Genomic DNA, 24846 nt, shown 5'->3' on the forward strand with positions numbered 1-24846 from the left:
CATACAGGGCTGCTGGAGGAATCCCTCTAACTAAACGTGCCCCAGTATCCCCAGTCCTGGAGCGGATCATTTCCTGCACTTCTCTTCTTAGAGCTTTGCCTGATCCCGTTTGGAACAGCACAGATTTCTCAAGGGCTGCCATTCCCACAGCAGCAGTGCCCTGTGCCGCCTTTGGGTTATACCGCAGAAGAGGTGCAGGGCTGCGGGGGCAGCGCAGAGCATCGTCCCATATCCACCCTTAGAACCACCGCACCTGCAGAAGGAATAAAGTGCAGCGGGAATCTGCTTCGATTTACTGCCCTGAATGCAAGGAGGTGAGAGCGGTGGGGACAAGATGGGGGTGCAAAATGACAGCAGGGATTTGGGGTGCAGGGAACAGAGTGATGCACAGAAATTAAACACATAGCGGTGCATCATGTAGGGCTGTATGGATGCAAAGGAGGAAGGTTTGCAAGAGCCCGGATAGCTCAGTCGGTAGAGCATCAGACTTTTAATCTGAGGGTCCAGGGTTCAAGTCCCTGTTCGGGCGCGTCAGTTTTTCCTTTTGTCCGCCAGATTTGGATTCTTTCCTCTCCAAATTTTCTTTTTTTTTTTTTCCTTTGCTGCTAAGGGGGGCAGCCGAGACTCCAGCAGTGGACGTTGCCGCTCCTACCCCAATTTTTAAAAGTATTTTGAAGAGACAAAAGGCCAGGAGAGCTTCTTGGAGGTTGTGGAATAAAAATAAATCTAAAAAATCAGAAAAGGAAACGAAAAAAGTGAAACGCACGAGAAAATTACTCGCCCGAACAGGGACTTGAACCCTGGACCCTCAGATTAAAAGTCTGATGCTCTACCGACTGAGCTATCCGGGCTCTGTGAACGCAGCGTTGACGCCACTCCTATCAGCGTACTACCGAGTGAACGCAGCACTGTGCTGTACCACGGGAGGAGCAGGGGGGCTCTCAGGGGGCTGGGGGCTCGCATGCAGAGCTCTTAGCGGCTCTGGGTGGCACATCAGTTCAGGGAGCGGGGTAACAGGAGGAACTGGGGTTACATGGCGCTCAGCGGGACACGAGGTCAGCCCAACAGCGCGGTCCTCCAGGGCGGTCTTCCACAGCAGGGAGCGGGCGCGGATTCCGTCCACTCTAGCAGAGCATTTCCGGTATGCTCCATGATACGGCCGCGCCGTGCCGGGCGCCGCACGGAAGCCACCCCGCAGCCATGTTGGCTCCGAGGGGAAGTGGCGGCCGAGGCCCCGCTAAGATGGAGGAGCGCAGCCCGCGGGGGGTGTAGGGGGGTTTCCCCCTAGCCCGGGCCACCTGGGGCCCATGGAGCAGCTGTAGGGTGAGCTTCGCCGCTGCCAGCACCGGGGGAGGCCGCGGGGTCCGAGAGGGTGCGGGGAAACGGAGAGCGAGGCCTGGAGTGGGTGGGCGGCCTCTGTGGGGGGGTGGAGTCGGCCTCTGTGGGGGGAGCGGGAGCCGCAGGCCGGGCCGTGGCCGCTGGGGGCAGAGCTGCGATCCCCACGTGGTGCCCGGAGAGAAAATGTAGTTTCCAAACTTCAGCGTCGTTCTGATCGCGTGTTGTGCTGAAGGCTGGAAGGGTCCTCCTGCTGGCTGACAGCTGACGTGAGCTCACAGCGAGCTCGAGCCTTCTGCTGCAGCCGTGAAGGGAGATGTGAGAAGTGCTGCTCTGTGGTGCACCTCTGCGTTATTAGCAGCATGGTCGGCATCTCAGAGGAGCGTGTGGCAGCCTGGCTACAAGGGGAGGAGGCTGGGTCTGCTTGTACCGTCATCATGAAGCCTTCACATCATTAGCCTCAAGCCGTACCATGCTTTTCCAGGGCCAAAGCCTTCAGCAGTGTAACTGTTGAAGCAGTGGTTCTAGGAGCTGTATTAACAAGAAAGAAGTGTTTTCAGAGAGCGCGAATAACTCAAAGAGCAGATGAGCGATGTTTTGCAATTATTACACAAGATGGACTTTAGATGAGATCTATTTTTTAGGGTGGTCAGCCCTGGCTTGCAGCCAGAAGGGCTGCAGGTCACTGGGTTAAAAGCAAGGGTGAAAAACTGGGTCTTGGGTTTGATGGCAGCAGAGTTTAATAGATGCAAATGATAAACTATGTTGGAGAAAGGGTGACAAGACTGGCCAATGAAACAGTGTTGTTACAGGTTACACTTACATCTGCTTTGGTATTTGTTTATGCCACGCTGCCCAGCAGCTCTGTGTCACAGCAATGCTCCAAGCAGGGTGCTGGGGCTGCTGCTGCCAGGTGGGTCTGGAGGGTCGCCCAGCTCTGCCCTGCATTGCACTTAGCACTGGGAGACTGCGTGGTAAACGCTGATGGAAAGAGGTTGCAGTTTATGTACTGAGTGCTCGTGTCTTCAGGGCTGCGTTGAGGGCTGTGTGTGGCAAACAGACTTGCAGTGAATGCTTATGTGTTTAGTAACTCTTTTATAAGAGTATTACAAAAGCCCCCAGATGTTCAGCTCTGTGCAAGCTCCTCAGGCAAACATATGCAGCTAGAAGATAGGATTAAATTAAGGGCTTTTCACTGCTGCAAGAAAAATAGGTTTAGGTGATTAGCTTCAGTTTCGCTTATATTCTGAAGTGCTTAACACTGTATCTGTGCTGTGACAGGAACTCTTAGCATAGTGATGTCAGGGTATTATATAGCCACTATCTGGTGCAGGAGAAGCTTTTTTAATTATCTGGCTTGCTTCATCTTTGTGTTAAAATAGTGATATTGATTTGACACCCCCTTAAAGCACTATTTGAGAAAAGTAGCCTAGGAAGAAGAAAGGAATACAATGTAATATGTTAAAATGGAGGTTAATGGAAACAGTGTGTGCAGTGGGGTAGAGCTGCTGCAGGGTTCCAGACATCACCAGTGACAAAGCTGTCAGCAGCAGCTGATTTAGGGAGATTTGCAGAGCCATTTGCCAGCATTCATTTATAATTGAGACAGTCAGTTTTGTTTTTCCTCCTCTTTAACTGGTTTTGTAATGGAATAGCATTGCATAACATTTGTACTTGATAACTGCTCACGTTCATCAAAGGTTGGGGTATTTTGGTGCGCTGTGGGCAGATCTTAAGGTGAGAGCACACAATGAAGGTGCGACATCTCAGCAATGAAACTCTTAGTAGGGGAAATTCAGGCTTTGTTGTTGTTGCTGGATTTGGATTGTAGTCCAGAGCAGTTTCCAAAAAGGATGTTTTGAAGCTGGTGTTTCAAGTGAACGTTAAAAATAGTAGCCCTGCCTTTAGCTACCATAAGTAATGCATTAAGGGAGTTCTCCATTGTGAAGCTGAGCGTTTCTCTGGATGCTTTTCCTAATTGAATGCAAGCCAATATCAAAGCAATGAGCCAGAGCCCCCCAGCACTGCACTCAGGAAGACAAATACCTGCAAAAAGGCACTGCAAAGGCACCTCTTGATGTTTCCTTGGGCGATGCCTTGCAGCTCTCCCAGAGGAGATGGGTGGACTCGATGGGAGCTCAGAGATGCAATCAGGTGCAATGTGTGGTGCAAAGAAAAGCAGCAGCGATGGGCTAAAGATGGGCAGGGTGTGTTTTACAAGGAGCAGTAAAGCTCTTTTTAGCCAGCTGGCTGGTAGGTGGGCAGGCATGAAAACTCACTGATAGGACCAAACCTAATTGACTGTGACTCAGTTGTCAGATTAGTGCTTGCTTGGACTCTTCTCTCTGCAGTTTCTCTATATGTGATAGTGAACACGTGGTGAGTTTATTCTGTTCTTGTAGAAGTTGTGCTTTATTTGAAAGCAGGAAGAAGGGTGGTAACTGGGAACAAGAATTCCAAGTCAGGCATTAGCCCAGTGTTGAAATGAGCTATGACTGAGGCTGTAGATCCACCAGACAGCATCATGTCTTCTTTATGCTCCTTGCTGCTCTTTTGACTTTGCAGTAGATAGAAACTGCATTATTGCTTGACAGACCTAAAGCAAACCGAAATAGAATTAGAGCTTCAACTTTACAGGCAGTGCCAGGAAACATCCATGCACCCAAAGCCTGCACCCACATGTGGGTCTCTTAGTTAAGCTCTTTGTCTCAAGCTTTGCTTTGTGTGAGCATCAAATAAGCTGTGATCTCATGGGGTCCTGATCTCTTTCAGGAACTTTTACTCACAAAATGGGCAGGCAGCTTGTTCCTGTAGTGTGCATGACCATATAAAGCGTTCGGATGGAAAAAAAACCACCCGTTACTTCATGACTACTTTGTGATTCATGATTTGTTCCAAGGCTTTGGTCTGTGGGGACCGGCGTCTGTTACACATGTGGCTCTGAAGCTGTAGAGGAGAACAACATTAAGTTCACTGCTACTTTGTTGTCTACAGACTTGTCTGGACGCCTTCAGCATCGTGGGGTAAATATGTGGCATGTAAGAAATGGATTCAGCTGGAGGGGAGGTTGTGGAGGAGCTGATGATGTTTCTTTCTGGCCAGCCCCAGCAGGGGAGGCAGTGAGGTTTTCTGTCCTGGGCTCTGGGCAGAGCAACTGGTGGCTGCTTCCATCATTCATGTGGGTATCTGCAGCCTGGGCATGTCTTAGAGCTTGCAAGCTCATTTAGCTTAATTAAAAGAAAGCTGCTACTACAAGTCAGTGCTAAGAGTCAAGCTTACTAAAAAATACAGTTTGCCTGTGAAGTCTGGAGGCAAGATGATGACTTGTCTGCCTTCCTCATACAGGCAGTACTGAAGCAGTTAAAACTTGAAGACAGTAACTGAGGTGTAACCTGGAGGAGCAGAATCTCTTTCCAGGAATGCAGGGTGGAGGGGAAACCCGCCGTTCTCTCCTCTTTTGCCTGCTTTTCACACCTCCTGCAGCTGCCACCCAAAGCTGATGCATTTAGCTGCAGCTGGCAGGGAGCTCAGCCAGGCTGTTGCAGAGTGCTCACAGCTCTCATCAGGAGCAGAGGCACAGGGGGGACTTGGAGCAGGGAAGTTCAAGGCTGGTGAGTGGAGCTGCAGTTCAAAGTGCAGCGTAATGGGTTCTGTGGGTGGCTTGTGTTGCAGCACGTGTGGCATTATGGAGTGGGGAGAAATGTAAGGCTGGCAGTGGTTTTAGGTATTAAGTCACTTAAGTTATACCTACGTGTGGTGACTCCCAGCATTATGTGCTCAGCTTGGATTTGAGATGCATTAATCACGCTTTATTTAGAGATGCTTGATCTTTAGGGATGATTTTGTTCCTGGCAGTGCTTTAGTTCTGAGAAATGCAATGGTGTGAGGAATAGCAGCAGCCTTGTGCAAGGTCACAGCATCTCTCAGTAGATGGGCAGTGGCAGATGGGCAGTATCCTGAGTGTGTCACTCTGGATATTGACTTGAGAATGCTTTAAAACATTTTGCTTGTTGAAGTGTTAGCTCTGCCTGCTAGATGGGTGTTTGGTCTGTTTTGTCATCCACCATCCTAAAAGCAACATTTCAATCTGTGTAGGCAAGTTCAGGAGCCAGGCTTTGCTATTTAGTTTATCTCCTGCTCTGCCAGAATGTCAGCAAGAGTCAGCTATAGGATTTGTTTTATTAATGCCTTAAGGAGAAAGCAACCAGATCAACGTTGCAATGGAGAATTCATTGTAAGAACAGCATTGGTGCTGAGTCGGTGCATGCTCTAGAGCTGAGGTGATGCTGTGTGAGAATAAGAGGTCAGGACTTCAGCTCTTTCTCTAGCAGGTTCAATTTCCTTTCATTCAGTAGGTGGTTAATTTACACTGTCCTTTCTCTTTAAATATAGAGAAGGTTTTGAACCTGCTTTGCATGGGGCAGATTGTACCGAGCTGTGCTGAGAGTCTGAGTCATTACCAATCATTGTGCTTATGGAGCTGGGCTCTCTGGGTGGATACTGAAACTGATAGGGCCTGACACATTCAAATAGCTGCAGGACTTCCCCTTTTGTTCCTTTCCAAGAAGGGATCACTTCACCTGCTCAGCCAGTAATGCTGTTAAGCTCGTTCATTTATAGCCTACATCTGGTCATTTGGGGTGAAGGCTGCAGCAGCTTGAACAGATTTTCTCTTGAAAAAGCAGGTGGGGAACGTGCTGATCACTGCCATCAGTGCTGGCTGCTGGGGGGGTTACTCTCCTGTAAAGATTTCCCTTGGGGTTATTGTGACTCAGCTTCTGCTTTCTCCCCCTGTGACTCCAGGGCCTCAGCACGTTAAGAATTTGCTGATGGCGTGGTGCAGAGCTGCAGTTTGCCCCCAGCTGGCAGATCCAGGTTCCTCACCCAGCCACCCTGCATCCTCAGTGCCACAGCAGCCCCAGTGCCTGCAGAGCCGTCCCAGCTCCCACCCAGCTGTTGGTTGGGCACTGAGGCAGCTCTGTTTTAAAAGAGCAGCTGTGGGGGCACAGCAACATGATCATCATTTTAGATATGTGTGCAGGGCTATTTTTAAACACTGACTTCCTGAAACTTCTAAGAAGTGGAAGTGATTAAACTCAAGACCAGGTTTCTTGGCTGAACTGGTACATGAAACTTCTCATTTTACAGGTTTGTACCATAAACAGCTCATCACTGCCACAATGACATCTTCAAGCTCTGCCCAGCATCCAGCAGCTGAGAACGCCTGCAGAATCACCCTTGGACAAGCTAACCAGGTAATTATCTCCCCCACTTATCTTCATTGCTTTCTCCTCACTAAAGCTTCTACTTCTTCCATTAAATCAAAACTCTCTAATGACATTTAGGTAGGAAGAATTTAGCATGATGGAATAGGGCTTTTATCCTGAAGACTTCTGTTAGCTTTCAGCAGATCAGAGATTTATGAGTGTTTTAAAGGGAATAGAAGGGGAGAAAGCAGATAAATTGGACCATAGAATAAAATGCATAATGCACGTCTTTGTATTGGAGCTATACTTGAAGAAATCCATATGCAGCATTGCTCCTAATGCTAGACAACTTGTGACAGCTGCATTGAAGCATTATGGCTTTGTATGTTAAACTTTGTTCAGTCAGTACCGCATCCCCAGGGCTCGTTTTGAGGTCAGCACTGAACACGCAGCACTCGTGTCACTGCCTCTTCTTAGGGTGTCCCTGGAAGAAGCAGCTGCAAGCCAAGGGCAACGTGGCAGGCGTGTGGTTTGGCTGTGACACAGCATGCTGACAGCCAGTCGAAGAGGAAACACACTGCAAAGAGTGGCTAGAGAAACCTGATCTAAAATCAACTATTTCTCTTCCAGATCCACTTCACTTGTGCAGGGCATCTCCAAAATATGAAGGGAATGGGCAGGAGTGAAAGTAAACGGATGGCGTGTTAGAGATCCTCCCATTGGAGGCAATTCCTGAAGCGTTGAAATGCAGCCAAGCCCTGTGCAGTTTATGTATCTGCTTATTTATTCAAACCACTTTGCTTGAAAAAAGCACATAAATAGGCTCTGATATTGTTGTGAAAATATTGATGGCCAACAGTTTCCGAACTAACAGTTCTGTTTTGGCTGCACTGTAACAGCTGAGGGCTCATTTTGCATGGATCAAGCTAACTAGGTTGCTTCTTTAATCAAAAGGAGATGCATGAGCAGTTATTTCAAAATCTATTTGAGAGTGGTCATTAGAGAAATGAATGAGTGCAGATACATAATTTATCTTATTGAAAACCATATGCTGATACAAGCAATTGCTGTGTTGTGCTCAGCTTTTTCCAAGTAAACATGCTGGTTTTGGGAAAGAACAACTCATGTCCAGCCACAAGCCTTTATCTGAGCTTGAAAATATATCTAACAGTCACAGTAATGGGAAAACAGGGAGACCAGCTATGCTTGCAGTAGGAAATAATTTTTTATGGCACTTAAACAGTGGAACAAAAGCCTTGCAAATATGCTGCCCGATAGCTGAGTGACAAATTACACTTGTGACAAGCAGCTAAAACTTGTGAAAACAGTGCTGCAGCTAAATCTGGTTGTTGAGGAAATACAGGGTTGCAAGGGAAGGAAATAAGTATTGCAGCTGCATTTATATAGGCAGAAAGGAGAGGTGTGTATGAGGCCCAGGTGAACCCATTTGACTGGGAGGTGAAGGTCTTCACCTGCACAGATTGCATGCCTTGAAAGCCTTGTCAAAGTATAAAGGAGCCAGCAGTGAACGTTGTGTGCTAAGAACTGGGTGTTTTTTCCAGTGACAGATTGAAATATCTTGCTGTTTTAGCACCTGAGAGACAAAGAAGGAGGGCAGGAAGCGATTCAGAGTGGGAGATGTGTACATTAGCATACAATATTGTGCACCATTCTGTAGCATTCAGCTTCCTGGCAGAGCAGCGTGGGCTTTCTGACATCTTTTAGGAGGGTGAGGCTCTCCTACAAATGATTAAAATTCTTGTGGAGCACACAGAGTGCAGGGGGAAGCAGCTATTTAAAACTCACTGTAGTTTTATATAGCATCTGTCTCATGTGCTACTCAAAGCTGCTTGGGAGTGTGGGTGAAACCTCAAGGGGTTGTGGTGCAGTTGCATTGTTCCCAGGGTGCTTTACACATTACCTAGTGAAGGTTTTGTTTATTGACTGAAATCTACAGAAAGCACAGATTCTGATCCTTGGTGTTAATTAACCACACCTTTGACGTAGTCTTATTACTAGGTGCCTCTTCATGGATCCTAATAAATACATCCCTCCTGAGGTCTGTACAGAGCATGTTCAGTCTGTTCTCTGCACTACTCGAGGGCAATCAGCCTTGCTGAACTTATGTTTCAGTATATGGGGTGCTCCATGGTTGCTCTTCAGTACATGACTGTGTTTGATTAGTCACTGCCCAGGCCTCCATACCAAGGGCCTGAGTTTCCTATCTTTCCTCACATGATGGATGACATCAAAGTTAATTGAGCAATGTGAGTGATTAAAGCCTTTGGATCTGTCTGCCCAAGTTCCTTTATTTTTTTTTGCCCTGCACCTGAGTCACAGTGATGGTGCTGATTTTCAGACCTTCTAGCTTCTCTTCAAGCATTTGACCATGCAGATTCCTTGTTAAAGAGTATCAGCTCTCAGCAGGTTAGCCTAAGGCAAGCCATGTTTCCCTATGACCTCCATCTCATAGCACAGTTGTCTCTGCACAGTGTGGCGGCCGCAGGCAGCTTGAGCAACTGAGATCTGCAGGCATTCATGCTGGGCTCACATTCTTTCTCTCATTGCTTCTCATCCTTCAAACAAAAATCTGTGCTTTGTGTTTCAGGTGCGACCCAAACTCCCTCTTTTGAAGATTCTGCAGGCTGCAGGTGCCCAAGGTGAAACCTTCACCCTGAAGGAGGTGGGCTCAGTTTCTAAGCACTGAAAGTGTGCCTGTCCTGTGTGCCTCTGCTTGGTGGATGGTGGTTTGGTTTTGGTTTTTGGAAGGATTTGGGACTGGCTCTTGATTCTCCTGTACTTGGAGGCCCTACCTGCAGAACAGGGATTCTGTACCCATAGGGCTGTTGGGATTTAATTGGTGGTTAATTGTCAGGAACCTTTGAAAGAACTGAGAAAGCAGGAAGAAATATAATCAGAAACTGCTTTGGAGAAAGAAAAGATGGAATAAATAGTCTCCTGCCTGAGAGAGAGAAGGAGATGCTGTTCAATTGTCTTACTTGGTGCATGAGAGCCTTAAAAATTGGATGCTAGTTGATACTTTTAAGTTCCTTTTGAACTTGCTTGTCAGCTAAACCTGAGAGACCCTGCAAATTCATTTATTTTTAGATTAAAATGCAATATGTGTACAAGATTAAAAAAATGACACTGGCTGTGATTTACAAGAGTAGCCTGTCTGGAAAGAATTAAATGCAGTGGTTTTTCATTATGAATGTGTCAGATATTCCCGCAGAGCTCTGTGACTTATTTTGAACACTTATGCATTTAAATAACTTGTTTAGCTTCCACAAAGTTTTGCAAAAACAAATTGAATGCTTTAAATGGGGGCAGTTCAGTATTAAATGCAGGTTGCTTGTACGGATTAACATTTTAACTCAGCTCAGTCGGTTTTTCTGCAGCAATTGGGGTGCTGTTAGCATCATTTTGGTGGCATTTGCTATCATTCAGGAGGGTCACTTTGGTGGGTAATGGGGGTGGAACTTGGCCTGTATTGGGCTAAACACACTTTTTCTCCTTTTGTCCTCCTTGCTGTAGCTGGCATTTCTTTTTAAATTGGAGTAGCAGGGGGAACTTGTCTTAGTTTTCTGTCCTGTTAGTTGCAAGCCTTAAGCAATGTGGTAAAGCTTCCTTGTTTGAGACACTGGTGGGTGGCAGAGATGCAGAACAAGCAGGTGCTATTCAGCTTACAGTGAGTAGGAAGCAAATACCATAAACTATAACATATACCATAATATATACCATAAACTAACACAAATTTCCAGAGTCTTTGGTTTCAGCTGCAGATGTGGCTAATGAGATGTTACTATTCCACAGGTTATGCATTACCTAGGACAGTATATCATGGTGAGGCAGCTGTATGACAAAAGGCAGCAACACATGGTGTATTGTGGAGGAGATCAGCTGGGAGAATTGCTGGGGCTGGAGAGCTTCTCCGTAAAAGATCCAAGGTAAGAAAAAGTAACCTTTAGCACACGCTGTATTGTGGAGATTGCTGAGTGGGAGACCCTTGGTGACACTGTTCCTATTTGCAGTCATGTAAATGAGTGCCAAGTGCCCAGCTCTGTGGCTTTTTGCTAATGCATTTGACAAGTTTGAGTTTAGCTCTTGTTTTGAAGAGCTGGTTCTGAATGGTCCAGACAGCAACCTGTTGGAGGTGACATCTTCCCTTTTATTTCTTCATCTTCTCAGCCAGTTGGTCTCAGGTTCATGCTAAAATCTGCATCCCTCAGGTGTGTTCTGAACCAGATTCAGGAGTGGAGAAAATGCACTGCAGATCCCAGCATCTCTATGGGGATAATAAATGAGAATTTCTGTCACTGATTTGACAGGCTAATACTGTTTGCTGCTGTGATTATATTCACCACCTCCTTCTTTTCCACAGCCCAGTCTATGACATGTTGAAACGGAACCTTACTTCTGCTGCCATGACAGGTAGGTTTTTCACAGTATGGGCAAGTATATTCAATAAAGTGTTGATGTAACTTGGGTAAGTAATGATATTCAGAGAAGAGAAATGTTTCTGAAGCTGGAACAAACTGCTGATGAAGGCTTTGACAAGAGTCACTTTGAGTGTGTTCTGTTTGTGTGTGTGCAGCATCAGTAGCTGTGGTATGAAATCAATCAGCTGGTTGAGTAATACAGCTGCTTTTAACCAGTGGCCAAACCTCAAAGCAGCAGATAAAATACTGTGGATACCCAAATCAACATAGCTGAAGCATCTCATCCCAATTTTTATTGATTGCTCACTCTTTTGTCAGTTTTGTGACAGTCTGTGACTTCTCTCTCTTGCCTCATTTTATACTTTAATAGTCTTGAGAGTGAGCGTAAAGAATGCTGGAAGCCTAACCTAGTTCTGCAAGCCAAAGAGGGCTGGACTTTACTCAAATCCTGCATGTTTAAAGGCTGCAGTTCTTTGGCTTGTGAGGGATACAATCTATTACATCAGTTTATTCTGAAGTTAATCTCAGGTGATGGCTCCCATGGTACAACTCATCACCCTCGGGTGAAAATTAACTTATTGAAGCCACAAGTTTGCAGATCAGGAGTCAGCTGTAGCAGGAAGGTTGTGAAGTCTCGTGTTTTGCTTTCCAGGCTCTCTAAGCAGATAATGTGGGCTTAGTTCTTCATAAGTGCTTAGTCTGTTTTTGCACACACGTGTTGAAGCAAATGCAGAACTTGAGGAGACATGGCCCTGAACTGTTGATGTCTGTTTTGAGCCATGTATTGGTGCCTGTGGGGTCCACCTCCTTTCCTTTCTGTTTAGAACCTTCCTAAGCAGACTGATCTAAAGGCTTAGCTGCAGAATAACTGTGTGAGTGCAGTTCCCTTTGCTGGTAGTTCCTTGGCCTTTTACCTGTAAGCAGTGTATGAAGAGCAAAGGATCCCAACGAAACACTCTCCTCTGCTACCCTGTTCCCTCCTACTTGGTGTGTGCATGTGGCTGTGCACGTGTGGCTGGGTGTGCATGTGTTGTGCAGTTGTGCTGTAACTATTGCCAAACCTGCCAAAGGAAGTGCTGTTCCTTTGGTGTGATGATCATTTGGTTTAACCACCATGTGTGCGTGTGTATCTGTGTGACTATGATGCGAAACAAGCTTGGCAGACCAGGCCAACTACGTAGGCAGGATGACTCTTGGTATTGTTCTTCCCTTTGTTGCAACAGAAGTAGCTGAAAGTGCTGTAGGGCTTAAAGAGGCCATCATGTTTTATATTAGCAGCTTGTATTCACTTGCCAAACCAGTACTCATCAGAACATCACTTTTGCAGATTATCCTGCCCACTTCTTCCAAGTAGGCTTGTAGGAAGAGCAGTGACTGCAGTACATCTTGTTAATAAAGATTAAGTTCTGACACAGTGCTCTTCATCAGATGCTAGCCTTACTTGGCTGTCACTTTTAACATGAATCACATGAGGGGTATGTAGGAATGCTACCTCACTTCAAAGACGTTTTGTGTTCAGTTCCTCATATATATTAGCTTTGAATAAGGAAGGCTTCCAGTGCATGCAGTGCATTTTCACACAGTGTTTAGGACTAGTACATGTCATGCAGTGTTAGAAGGGCAGTGCTTCCCTTCTAATGCCACAGTGGAGACAAAGCAGTGATGGATGAGCCAACTGGCTTCTTTTTTCCTGCAGGTGTGAGATCCTTAATGGCCACTAGGAAGTTGTGTGGTGATGAAAGCAAACAAAACACCTCAACTAATTAGTGCATAGAGCCACATCATTTTGTGGTCCTGTGTGTTATCACTTCATGGGCCACTTTTCTGCCTGCAAGGTGCAGTTTTCAGTGCCATGACTCAGTGCAAATCAGATTGTTGGTGCCTCCCTGGCATTCTGCAGGGAATTTCTCTGCTAAACTGAAATAGGAGAAAGCAGGAGCCATCCTCTCGCCTTTTCAGAGAGTAGATATCCTAAATACAGCTCTTCTGTTATGTAGAAAGACTCTGTAGACTGTTATTGCTAAATTTCCTCCATATGTGCCTAGCAAAGCCTGGGGAGTGCCATAGAGCAATGCTTCTCTAGGAAGTGGCCATCTCTCTAAGGAATAAAGGGCTCTGCTTTCCTAAAGGATTGCCTAGAGGTCTGCCAAGCCTGGGTCGTTGGTTGCTTGCTGAAGACCCTCTGTGTTGTGAGAATGGTTATTACCAGGGAAGGTTTTTTCTTTTGTTTTACCTGCTATCTAGATGCTGCACAGAATCTCGCAAAGGATCAGAGCGTCGATAAGCCAAGCCAAGACCAGCTGAAGGTAAACCCACTGCGTGGTGGTTTCTTTTGTTGTACAGAGTGCCCCTTCTCTGTACCTGTGCATGGTGGACTGCCAGAACTTTGTGCTGCTTGGCTGCCAGGTTCTCACCTTCCTGAAAAGTTCTTGGAGTCCACACAGCAGGGACAGAGCGACCCTTCTCTGTTCTCACCATAACAGAGTGCCAGTCTCTGAGCGCGTTTCTCTGGGGTGTAGCACTTCTAGTCCTCAGTTCCTCCAGCCTGCTCTGTTCTTTTCATGTCTTTCCCCTTTTCCCACGTTTCCTCTCTGAGTAGGAATTGCCAAATCATTCAGCGTTCTAAAAAGCGTGGACGAGTTTTGTGTTTAGGAGGATTGTTCTCAGAAGCTTTCAGATGGAATCTGAAACCTAGGAAAAATCTTTGCACGTTCTAATTTATCTCAGGTGTATTTTGGGATTAAGGTTGAACTGATCTGGGAGTTGTCTGTTCAGACTGGGGGCCAGAGAACCACAGTTTTACTGCATTTAAGATGGCAACTTTTGGACTTTCTGCCAGTCTTAAGATTTTTCCTGGGTTGCAAGTGTGTTGTTTGTGCTGACTACAGATGCATTAGTGTTCCTAGAGGGTTAACAGTGTGTAGCTTTTGTTCAGAAACCTCTATTTATCTTCTTATCTTTTTGGCGTTGTACTGCAGCTGGTGACTCAGAATGGAAGTGCTACATCCCCTTGTCTCTATAAGCTCTGGTGGGCTAACATCTGCTTTTTCCTTCATGCAGTTTAGCCCAAAGGAAGGTTCTGACACTGTCATCATGGAGGATGAAAGCAATGCATCTGCTGTGTCTACCTCAGAGCACAAATGTGAGAATTGTGAAGGTGAGTGCCAGCTTTTCCATGGTAACAGGCTGTACGAGCACTTCTGCTCCTTCTCCAGCATGGCATGTTGAGCTTTGTATCAGGAAACAGCTGGAGGAGGGTGTTGGGAGGTTAATAAAAACCTGTTGTGGAATATAGTCTTTAAAGCTCATCATTTTATGGCAAAGATTGAGAGAAGTGCAAATGTCTGCCAAGCGTACTTCATGATAGGAGTGCTTTCTAGCTTAGATACTTTGTCTCAAAAATAAACACTGAGTAAATTGGCAGGTTAAGCCCCAAAAGCACAACTGTCACTAACCAGTGCCATCAAAAATCTTGCAGACCTTGCTGAAGGGTATTGTAAATGCTGAAATTAGACTTGTATCTGTTTATCTTCCCAAGGGACCCTCTCCTCTGATTACACAGAACGCAGCCTGAGCTGTCTGCAGTCATTACCTGCAAACCAATCAGGAGTATGAGAAATAATGGCTATTTTTTTTCTATCCACCTTAAGTGTTGTACAGCTCCTTCATGTTTAGACATTTCCTTTGTTTTAATGTCTGGAGTTTTCTTGCTGGTTCAGTCATGGATTTCTGATGTTATGGAAACAGTTTTCCTGTTTTTTCCACCTTCTGCTCACAGATTGTTCTCACATCAAGGAACTTAATTTGTAAAAACAGATCATCTTTGCAATGTGTGGGTATTTCTGGATAAAGTGAGAGCAGTAAATATTTTCTTGGCTGCATGTGCAGAGGAGGTAGAAGCAGTCCTTGTTGGTGCCTTTGAAGCTCTCAGCAGTGAGGAGGGTTTGTTTCAAGGTTATCTTGAAACTCAGACCTCTGAGTTGAGGATTGGAGGCTAAACTGCATGTGCTGATAAGGAGACTGAAGCAGGGAGTTATAGAGGATAGATTTTTACCTTTCCATTTGCTGATTTGACCCTGGTTTGGGAATTCAGGAGCTCCCATCATTTGAAATTTGAACAACATTCAAACCGGTTCTTTCTACATCTCAAGCACTGCAAGAAATCAATCTACTCAGTGTTGTTTTGGGTAGAGATCTGAAGGGAGGATTCGTGTTTGTGTATTCCTTCTTAAAAAGATGGTAACACTAAATAGAAAACACGTGCAGTTATAGACAGCTGGGAGCTCTGGGATGCTGCTTTGACCTCTTGGCTGTGTGCTCACTGTTATGCCAGATTCACTCGGGTAGATGCACCAGTGCAGTTGTGTGGCAGATCATCTCAGTACACTCACACAAACTTCAAAGCTCCTAGCAGTAACTCTGGCTGTAAGACAGTGGAAGAAAGGTTTCTCAAATCAGATGGGGCCAAATTTATCTCTGCTAGTCTCTTTAATGATGTAGGTGTGGCATGACTTAGATTCTACTTGGCTCTTACAGACAAAGACTTAATAGAAAACCTCTCTAAAAGCAAGAAGCCTAAACTGGACCTAGTGTTTGAGGAATGGGATGTAGCTGGTCTTCCATGGTGGTTTTTAGGCAACCTCAGAAGCAATTACAAGTCCAGAAGTAATGGATCAACAGATATTCAGACTAACCAGGTGTGTAGACATTTTAAAGAGGTGCACTGTATTCTCTTCCTCTCCTCTTTTGCTTTCCAATAATGTTATTGTCCTTTCTCGTCCCTTCCCGCTTCAGGATTTTCAGCCTCTCCCTTCTGTGTTCCAGTCCCAGCCTTTCACATCAGGTGGTTGGTTAACCTTTATATTGTTCTGAAATAAACAAGGCACTCTGTTATCTGCAGGAGGCCCTTCTGCACTCCAGAGCTTTGATGGTATTGCAGTAGGTGCCCCTTCCCTGTGTTGAAAGTTGTTGCTCAGTGCAGATGTTGATACCGTGGTGGACAGCTGCTGTATGGCCAGCTTGCAAGGGCAATGAGCATCGTGCTGCTCCCCACCAGGGGTGTCTTTGTGAGAGTAGTGCCCTGCCCCTTTCTCTCCTAGGCATGACTGGAGAAGCAGCCCAGGGCCTGGAAGGAAAAAGGGAGAGGCATTCGCTGTGGCTGCAGTGCTGGTCCTCCTGCTGTTGATGCCCTGAGCTCTAAGTGGTCTCTTCTATTTCTTCTCCAACAGGATGTAGACACTGCCATTGTTTCAGATACTACTGATGATTTGTGGTTCCTCAACGAAAGTCCCTTGGATCAGACCAACACTGCAGTCAAAATGGAAACAGCTGACTGCGAGGAAGTGAAGGAAGGTGACAAAAAGGTACCTTTTCATGCAGGCACCACGTGTGTGTGCCACCAGTTGGCCTCAATGAAGTGCAGAATCCTTTGTTTTTCCCCAGCCTTTCAGTGCTGTGTTAACACGTGAGGAGCTAAGTCTGTAGCCACCCAAATTTGTGTTAGAAAAGGCTGTCACCATTTCATACACAGAGTGATAGCTTTCCTTCTAGTCAGTCTGGGTTTCAGTTTAAATGTGTGTATTTTCCAGGCACAAAATAAGTTTAAAATTACTGGCCAATCTGAGGTTCTAATTAGGTTTGTCATAAGAGGAATTAATCAGATGTGTGTCAAAGTAATTCAGCTCATGATTCATGGAATTTAGTAGGAATACTCAAGTATTTGTGTCTGCGTTGGTGTAATTTCTTTTTTTCTGTGTGTGTGTGCATTAGAGAGAGAGAGATGAATTCATCACAGGAAAATCTGACTGTAAACCAGCTCAGTGCAAGTTATCAACAATATATGGAATAGATAAAGTACACAAAATGACTTTTCATTCACTTCTGTGAATTAATTCTCATGGTGATTATATCATCATTTTCGTTTTGCTGTACAGTTAGGCACATCATAAGTACAGGTTGTTGCAGCTCTTCTGACAGCATTTCTACTTTTCCCAGGTGACTGAGGATGCATGTTTGCATGACTTTGAGGATTCCCAGTGTTTAAGTGACACAGATACAGAAGCTGCTTCTGAGGTAGGCATCCCTTGGGTCAGAGTTCCTTGCTTTGGAGTATGCTGCAGCCCTACCTGTATTTAGGAAAACTGCTCTCCCAGCTTCTACAGCTCCTTCTTGCAGTAGGAGAAGCATTAGAGTGTCCCTGGCATAGGGCAGCTGAGTCATAGCTCTTGCCCTTGCTTTCTGGGGTAACCAAGTAAGCTACTGTCAGTTGTGCACATTCAACAGATGCTGAATGATTATGGAGTCTGGCAAATGTATTCCTAGCTGATTGCAGGAGCTCTACTCTTGAGTTCAATAAACTGCACAGCTTGAGAACACTGTATTCTTCCACAGGCTGGGAGAAAGGAAGGACAAATTTAATGCTTAAGGAGAGACCTGCATTTTTAGAATGCAGAGTAGTAAAATTCTTAGGCTTTCTGAGGTGCTGATAATTGAATCGTGCATCTGCAAGCCTCAGTAGTAGCATCCTATCTTGATGAAGCTTTTTTGCTGCTTTTCCTTTGTTGAGGAGAAGAACTGTTAGCAAGAATGCACTAACTGCTGTTTTTGTCTGCCCCAATCATTCTTCAGGATTGCTGGCAATGCACCAAATGCAAGAAGTTTAACTCTCCAGGCAAACGGTACTGCTACCGCTGCTGGGCCTTACGGAAGGACTGGTACTCAGATTGTCCCAAACTCACTCATTCTCTTTCTCTGTCCAACATTGATGCTATGCAAAATGAGAACAGTGATGAAGGGATCGATGTCCCGGATTGCCGAAGGACTGTTTCTGCTCCAGTTGGCCCACCTAAAGACATGTGTGTGGTAGAAAACAAATCACACGGAGATCCCTGCGGCTCTATTGAGTCCTTGGATTTGGCACGAGAATGTGAAAGCAGGGACTCTCTGTTGCGTTTCACTGAGCGTAAAAAGGAGGAAGAAATACAGTCTTTAGAGAGTATAAAAAAGTTACTGAATCCTTGCTTCCTGTGCCATCACAGACCGCGAGATGGGAATATTGTCCATGGCAGGACTGCTCACCTTGTGGCCTGTTTCAAGTGTGCAAAGATGCTGAAGAAAAAGAGATCACCTTGCCCAGTGTGCAGGAAGGACATTGAGATGGTGATTAGAATCTTTATGGGGTAGTTGTGCCCCTTCAGGCCTTCTCTGCTGAAGGATAGCACACACATTTTCTTGCACTCTACGCAAACCCTAACTTCAGAGCTCGGAGCATGAATACCAAAGACAGTTAAGATTCCAAACTGACCAAGAACACAGAAGTCAACCCTGTATGTCATATCAAGCAGTGACCATTTCTCCTATGTGCTTAAATGAATGCCTGTTGGGAGTGGGGAGGGACCAGAGTGTTGGTATCGATGCCCTAGCTTTGAAATTATCCAAATCTTTTAAATTGAGTTCAGTAGTTTCAGAAGGCTTCTCTGTTCTGATAACTGATCCTTGCAGAAAGCAAGTTTTGGAGTTATGACTTTGGCTGTTGGAGTGTTCTCCAGGAAGTCAGACACTGTGCAGTGTCTTATAAGGGAAGAGTGTGGTGTGGGAAGGATGGGAGGGAGGGGTAGGTGAAGAGGGTTGGGATTTTCATAAGCCATTTCTCCAAGGATCAGTTCTCATGAAGGCAGTGAGAAGTAAATAGGCAGGTTTCCAATCATCCCTTTTTTTTTCTTTTTTTCTTTTTTTTTTAATGTGTGTTAGATAAAGTGAAAATCCTTTGCACCCAGACTTGAAATAAGTCCTCTCGAGCTTGTAATTTGTAGCTATCTCAGGTCATGTGCCAGTTGGCAGAAGAATGGGGTGTTACACTGTGCTTTGTTATTAGATCTTTTCATTTGTATTGATTCTCTTTCTTTTTTTTTTTCCATTTAAGTACACTTCTGTGTCAGCTTTATAGCTTTGTTGAAGCCTGTCCAGTGTTAGCTCAGAATCTGGTGTGCCAACTGGATTAAATCATAGCAGCTCTTTGCTCATAGCACCAGTGCAACTTTCACCACTGCTTCGTTTCATCAGGTCAGTCGAGAAGATGCATCACTTCGTGTTATCTGGCTTTGCAAACAGGATACAGGCCTTTTTGGGGATAAAAGCAGTCCTGCAAAGCACTGATTGCAGCTGGTTAGTCTGTGGGCTCTGTTTCTTGTTCGCTCTTTTGAGTTTTCTCTGCTGATATTTTTTTTTACCCTGTGATTTAATGCTTCAGATCTGTTTCAGCACATTTGTTCTGTCTGTCCTTGAAAGCTACCCGTGTTTGCTCTGCTGTTTGTTAAAGCTCAGTCAGGACTTGCAGTTTCAACATGTCTTACTCTTTTCTGAGATCATTTGCTAGAGTGCTCAGCTCTTCCTCCTCTTGTTTCCCTGATGCTTTGTGTTCAGAGTGTTACCCCATAGAGAGGACCTGTGCTCTCATAAGCTGAAGGCAGGAAGGTGCAGTCCAGAAGCAGGGAGGAATTCTAGGGGTGTAAAGCCTTGAGGCCCCCAGAGGGCTGCCTGCAGGCATTTAGGGTGCTCTGAGATCCTGTTCCTCTTCCAGCCTTCCCCTCTGTGCATTCTGGACAGGGCAGAGTACTGCAGAGTCAAAGGGAGAAGGTGGTGCTGTGGGAGAAAGTGCTGAGCATAACTTTAAGTTTCCCAAGTCTTTATTTAAAATGTAACGTTAGCAAACAGTCTTGCCATCTGTCTATTCTGGATTCTCTAATGTGAGCCGAGAGGTGGGGGAAGGCAGCTCTCAGCTTGTTCTTCAGTGCTTTGAAGGCCTGTATCCTGTAGCAGTAGTGCCTTCCCCTCTATCTTTCAGTATACAGGCATTTGAATTCAGTCCAGCTTGTAGGATGCACCCTGCTTTGTCATCTTCTGCACGATTCCCTCTCCAATCTGGGAAGTGTTCTGCAGATAGGAGAAAAGAAGGTAGTGTTTAGAACTCAGAGCTTCTCTAGGCTGCCTCCCAGTTGTTTTTCACACTCCTTGTGCTGGTCCAGTCCTAGCAGGTGTGCAATGGAAGGCCCCAAGGCCTGCCTGGCTGAAGGTCCCAGCAATCTCTGATGTCAAAGTTGTTTCTGTGCAACGATATTGGAATAGGTGCTATATGCAATCACTGCCAGAAGTCAGATCAATTTTATATTTTACAGAGTATTGTGATTATTTCCATGTTGGTTCTTACTGAGGCTGTTATTGTTGGCTGTTATTTACAGCCGTGTTGTGTAAGAGGATAACTGTCTGACATTGCTGCACTATCTGAGTACATGGGAGTCAGTCCATGTGGATAAGTGTACTTCTTGCTCCCCTAACAGAAGGGCTGTTCAATGCAGGTGATGCACTTTAGTCACGCTAAGCTCAGCAGCGTTATCTCCTTGAATCAGAAGGGAGTTCCTGCCCTGTAGTTGCTTCCATCTTCAGATGGTTTTTCCTTTTTTTAAGGAGCTTGGGCAGTGTGCATTGTGGCACTGCAGCACTTCTGAATACTGTGAATTCTCCCTCCCCCCCCAGTTGCTTCTGAGAACAAAATATTTTGCTAAAAGCAGCTTTACCCAATTGTTAGCTGCACTAAAAAGCAACTTGTGTTGACCAAACAAATATCAGGAGAGTGTAGGTTCCTGCAGTGGGTTGAATATCCTTACCAAAACCCTCCTGAGATCTCTATGCAGCTTCTGTTATGAAATTAAAATTGTCCACGTTGCAGGGGGTGATAAAGAAATCGAATCTGTGGGATAAGCTTTAGAGTCACGATCTTCTGATCTGTGGCTTTTCCTTGAGTGTGACCACGTTGTTTACAACATGCATTTGCCAAGTTGTTCATTCTTTTTAACTGAAGTAGTGCTCGTGATGTCTAACAACGTTACAGTTGGTCTTCCTTTCTCTAAAAGAATAAGCTATTGCAGTGCAAGTGGAGCTGGGGTGCCTGGGTTGTGGCTAAGGTGGGTGGGAGGGTTGTAGTGAGGGAGAAAGAGGGAAGAAGAATGTTTTATTGCTTTAACTGAGGCTGAATGAGGTGGGATTCAGAAAGCTGCTCTTTAGGTGACATGCAGGGAGTGCAGGCTGGAGGTGTGGGTTGAAGAAGTAGCTCAGAGCACTGGGTTGTAATATTTCCTTTGCAGTGCCGTGGGATGTTGGCCAGCCAGTGCTATATTAGTTTCCTTTTCCACCTGTGCTTTTGGTTGGAGGTGGGTATTGTGAGCTCATGTTCTCTGAAATCATCCCTGGCATCTCGCTGTGCAGAACAGCTCCTCTCTTAGCGTGATTTTCCTATGAAGTGCAATATGGCAGAGGTGGTCTGTGGGTGAGCTTAGCAGTGTTGCTGCCTGTCTGTTTTAGGAAGGGCTGAGCACAGCTGCCTTTCAGCTGTCTGATCAGAAAGGCTTCTGTGCTCTTCACTGGCTGCTGGTCCCCAGGGACCTGCTGATATCTCAGTGTGCTCCCATGCTGGGCTTCATTCATGAGATCCCTCTGCTTTTCAGCCAGAAGTTCTGGTGCCATTTAGCTCTGGAACCAGTGCACTTCTTCCATGGGTATTTAAACAGAGCGTGGGATCCATGGATCTGTGCAGTGCTCTGCAGTGTGAATCCATGTATTCACCTTCCCTCTGTCTTGACAGCTGGAGCTGCACGCACTGCATTCAATCCTGCAGGTCTTCCCAGTTTAAGTGCCTCTGTGTAGTTTCTCCCAGTGACTTTTGCTTGCTGCTGCAGCTCCCTTACCAGCAGTTTGCTCAGTTGTCTGTCCCTCCTCTGCTGAGCTACATAATTAAGCTGAATTTATCATTGCCAAAGCTGTGACCCAGGTTGAACATTTGGAGCAGCCCTCAGAGTGCTTGTTTCTTCTGAGTGCTGGGCCTTTCCTTGAAGACATTAATGAACTTTCTGCCTCTGCATTGCATTGTATTTATTAAGGTGCACTCATTAAGGTGTGTGATGGGAACCATGGTACAGCTTGCCAATGTCCTCTCCATCCTTCTGCATCCAGCGTTGATTGTAGCTGATACTGAGAAAGTCTTGGCAGAAAAAAAGTGGCTGTTGGACAAATGGAAACGATGTGAGAACAGAGGGCTTGGAAACCCAGTGGGGTAGCTTGCTTTTGCCTGTTCTGAGCTTTGTCTTCCTCATCTGGAAGAAGAGAAATGCTCTCATTAGAGGCCTTCGGTGGAGACAGTGCGGTTAAGTGATGGAAGAAGAGCCTTTGTCCTGGCATGTTGTGTGAGGTGGAAGACATTCCCTGAATCTTGTTGCATCTGAACACCTGCAAGGAGCATCAGGATCCTCGAAAAGGAGGTGCTGCAAGGCTGTTTGTTCAGGATCAAGAAGGACATCTGCAGGTGGTGTGGGGGTGATGAGCAGCGTGTGCTTGGAGCAGCTCCAGGACAACAGATCACCTCCAGGCAGCAGCTTTCCAGCTCCAGAAATCTTTGTTGTTGTTGTTACCTATCCAAAATGGCTGGCATTTTCCCTGCTCCTTTGATAGTAAGCGAGGCCACTCTGTAGCCAGCTGCTCATCAGCCACAAGCTGCTTTAACACCTCTGCACCTTGCTCTCTGCACTTGTTCATATGAATACAGACAGCTATTGTGATTGCAGCCCTGTTTTTCTGGGCTTTTACCCTGGTTGTGTGCATCTCCTGCCCACGTGTGTGTGCCAACACCACATCCTGCTGCTCCAAGCAGGCGCTTCAGCAGCACGTGGCTGCTGAGCTCTGCAACAGCTTCATCATCTCTGTTTCATATAAGGCATAACCACCTTTGAGGATTGGTCCAGGAGGATGCACGAAGAAGGCAGGAGCGTGTTTTACCTCTGGCCAAGATAATGAAGACCTCTTGTTGTGCCAAGTGTGTTCTCCTGCCCGCTCTCCATAGCTCGCAGGTTCCTGAATCTGTTTTTCTTAAGAGAAACTGTATCTGTTACCCACCCCCACAGTCAGCACAAGCAGGAGCTCTCACGGAACGACCTCTGCGTTTGCACTATTTATAAAAGGCACGTAGCACGGAATGGATGGCCTGTTTTTGTGTCCTGCGCCTAATGAGTTTAATTAAATAAAGCACATCATTCTCTTGACGATGTAGGTTAATTTTTTTCCATTCATGCTGCCTTTTGGGGAAAGCTTTAAGTAAAGGCCCATTACCAGACGAGTCACCTGTGCTCTTTGTATGTTTGTCTTCACGGGGAGGCAGAGACCTGCCAGCCCTCCCCATGCTGCAGGTGGAGGGGAGGTTCTACTGCAAGGATTTGTCTGCAGCCATGGTAGCGTGGGGTTGGCTTAGCCTACCTGTGGAAGTACTTGCTGTGTGGTTTAGGAGCTGGAGCAGCTCCCAGTCCCACTGCCACCCCTCCTGCAGCTCCCAGGCCGTGCAGCTCACTAGAGGGCACCCGCCTGCTGCTGCTGAAGCAGGATGCTGGCAGCTTCCTTGCAGCACTCAGCTCCTCGCCTCTGGGCTGTGCACAGTGAACCTTTAATGCTGGCATAAATAGGTTGCGTTGGGCAGTGGGGGTCCTGCGGTTGGGATTCAGCTTGCCTTCGTTTCCTCTTGGTTTATGGGGCTGGTTGGAGACCAGCAGGCTGCACGTACTCAGGAGGAAGACAGATGAACACGCTCTGCTCTTTTGTGTTGGAAGGCAGCACCACGTACGCCCTGCAGTGATTGATCTCTAGCTGCTTGCCAAGGAGGAGATGCTGATTCATAATAAGCGTCTTGACTGCATTGTAGGAAAACAATAAAACTCCACCTGTGGCATCAGAACAGGAGAAAGGAGAGCTGCTTTCCCCATCCCTGACACAACGAGACCTGCTGGCAGGAGGCAGAGGTGGCTGTGTGGCTCCTGTGCAGCCCCCTGCTTGCTCCTGGCTGTATTTCTCTGAGCAGCTTTGGGGAGGGCTGGAGTCCAGGATCACCTGTTGGCAGGCAGCTGGTTTGCACCCAGCAGCCATTCCTGTTCTACCCTGTAGCAGCTGTAGAAGCAGTAATTAGGTTTGCTGGTAACCCCTGCGAATCTTGAAGCCTGCAGGGAAGTTCCTGGTTCTGCCCCTGCTGTCTTCCCTCAAAGTAACCTTACTTTGCACCCTGCCAGCAAAACCAACCAATCCCAACATGTTCCAAAGCACAGGAGCTGCACGAAGCAGATCCCATGGAGCAGAACGTTAAAACACTCATCAGCTTCTGAAGCAATTCCCTTCCTTCTGCAGGTCCCAGATGAACGAGGTGATGCAGTGCTGCTTTGTGCACTCCGTGCAAGAGGAGCCCTCCCTGAGAAGGAACGATTGCATCGCTCCTCTGGGAGCCTTCCTGTATGTGTGCAGCTGGCCAGATGTTTCCACCAGGCTGGGGTAGGGAAGGAGGCTGTTACAGAGCATCTGTGTTCATCCTGCAGAGCTTGGCAGGCTGAACAAATCCTCCCATTTCTAACAAAATGTATTGGAGCAAGATGGAATTGCTCAGCTCAGAGTTCAGCTTAACTGGGAGGGCTGGTGGGGTGTGAAATGCTGAAACGAGGTGGCCGTTCATCTCCTGTGGGAAACAACAGTGCAGAGCTGGCATTTCATCCTCATAGGTGCAAGTGGGATGTGGTTCAATGGGGAAGAGGTTAGCAGGAAATGAAGGCTTTGTTTTTACAGCAGCATGCCATATAGCAGGGCTGCTCCTGCGTGGCTGCTGCTTTCTGAAGTCCTTCAGCCTCATCTTTTGTAGGAAAGCAGTGGTTTGGGGGCAGTGTCAGTGGCCCAGGTGTCAGCAATAGGGAACCCTCTGAACAAAAGCCCTCTGGAATGCAATCCATGTGACAGAGCAGCACACTGGACAAAGAGTCACCTGGCTCTGGAGTAGTGGCAAAGTCTGCATT

General features: G+C 46.4%; 1 protein-coding gene and 2 non-coding genes across 5 annotated transcripts; 2 read left to right on the top strand and 1 right to left on the bottom strand.

The window, feature by feature from the left end:
• Window positions 1-456: 456 nt before the first annotated feature.
• TRNAK-UUU (transfer RNA lysine (anticodon UUU)) lies at window positions 457-529 on the top strand. The gene has a single exon. It is a non-coding gene; the product is annotated as a tRNA-Lys (tRNA).
• Window positions 530-778: 249 nt separating this feature from the next.
• On the bottom strand, window positions 779-851 carry TRNAK-UUU (transfer RNA lysine (anticodon UUU)). The gene has a single exon. It is a non-coding gene; the product is annotated as a tRNA-Lys (tRNA).
• A 317-nt stretch (window positions 852-1168) lies between these two features.
• Window positions 1169-23067, top strand: MDM4 (MDM4 regulator of p53). Of its 3 annotated transcripts, none has more exons than XM_048925915.1 (11): window positions 1169-1323; window positions 6484-6590; window positions 9151-9225; window positions 10356-10489; window positions 10924-10973; window positions 13226-13287; window positions 14042-14138; window positions 15518-15678; window positions 16210-16344; window positions 16976-17053; window positions 17609-23067. In XM_048925915.1, the coding sequence occupies exons 2-11, from the start codon at window positions 6516-6518 to the stop codon at window positions 18161-18163; spliced, it is 1422 nt and encodes a 473-aa protein (XP_048781872.1). In that variant the 5' UTR covers window positions 1169-1323; window positions 6484-6515; the 3' UTR covers window positions 18164-23067. The 3 variants fall into 3 exon arrangements, with proteins under 3 accessions (XP_048781872.1, XP_048781873.1, XP_048781871.1); XM_048925916.1 differs by lacking the exon at window positions 1169-1323 and adding an exon at window positions 4173-4358; XM_048925914.1 differs by lacking the exon at window positions 1169-1323 and adding an exon at window positions 4824-4946.
• Window positions 23068-24846: the final 1779 nt, after the last annotated feature.

This window comes from Lagopus muta, chromosome 24 (genome assembly GCF_023343835.1).
Source record: "Lagopus muta isolate bLagMut1 chromosome 24, bLagMut1 primary, whole genome shotgun sequence".
Taxonomy (NCBI): domain Eukaryota; kingdom Metazoa; phylum Chordata; class Aves; order Galliformes; family Phasianidae; genus Lagopus; species Lagopus muta.

Coding starts and splice junctions, on each gene's coding strand:
- MDM4 (XM_048925914.1), top strand. CDS start 4,835: ATGCATTTAGCTGCAGCTGGCAGGGAGCTCAGCCAGGCTGTTGCAGAG. Junction 10,490..10,923: donor TTCTCCGTAAAAGATCCAAG/GTAAGAAAAAGT, acceptor TCTTTTCCACAG/CCCAGTCTATGACATGTTGA. Junction 16,345..16,975: donor TGAAGGAAGGTGACAAAAAG/GTACCTTTTCAT, acceptor TACTTTTCCCAG/GTGACTGAGGATGCATGTTT.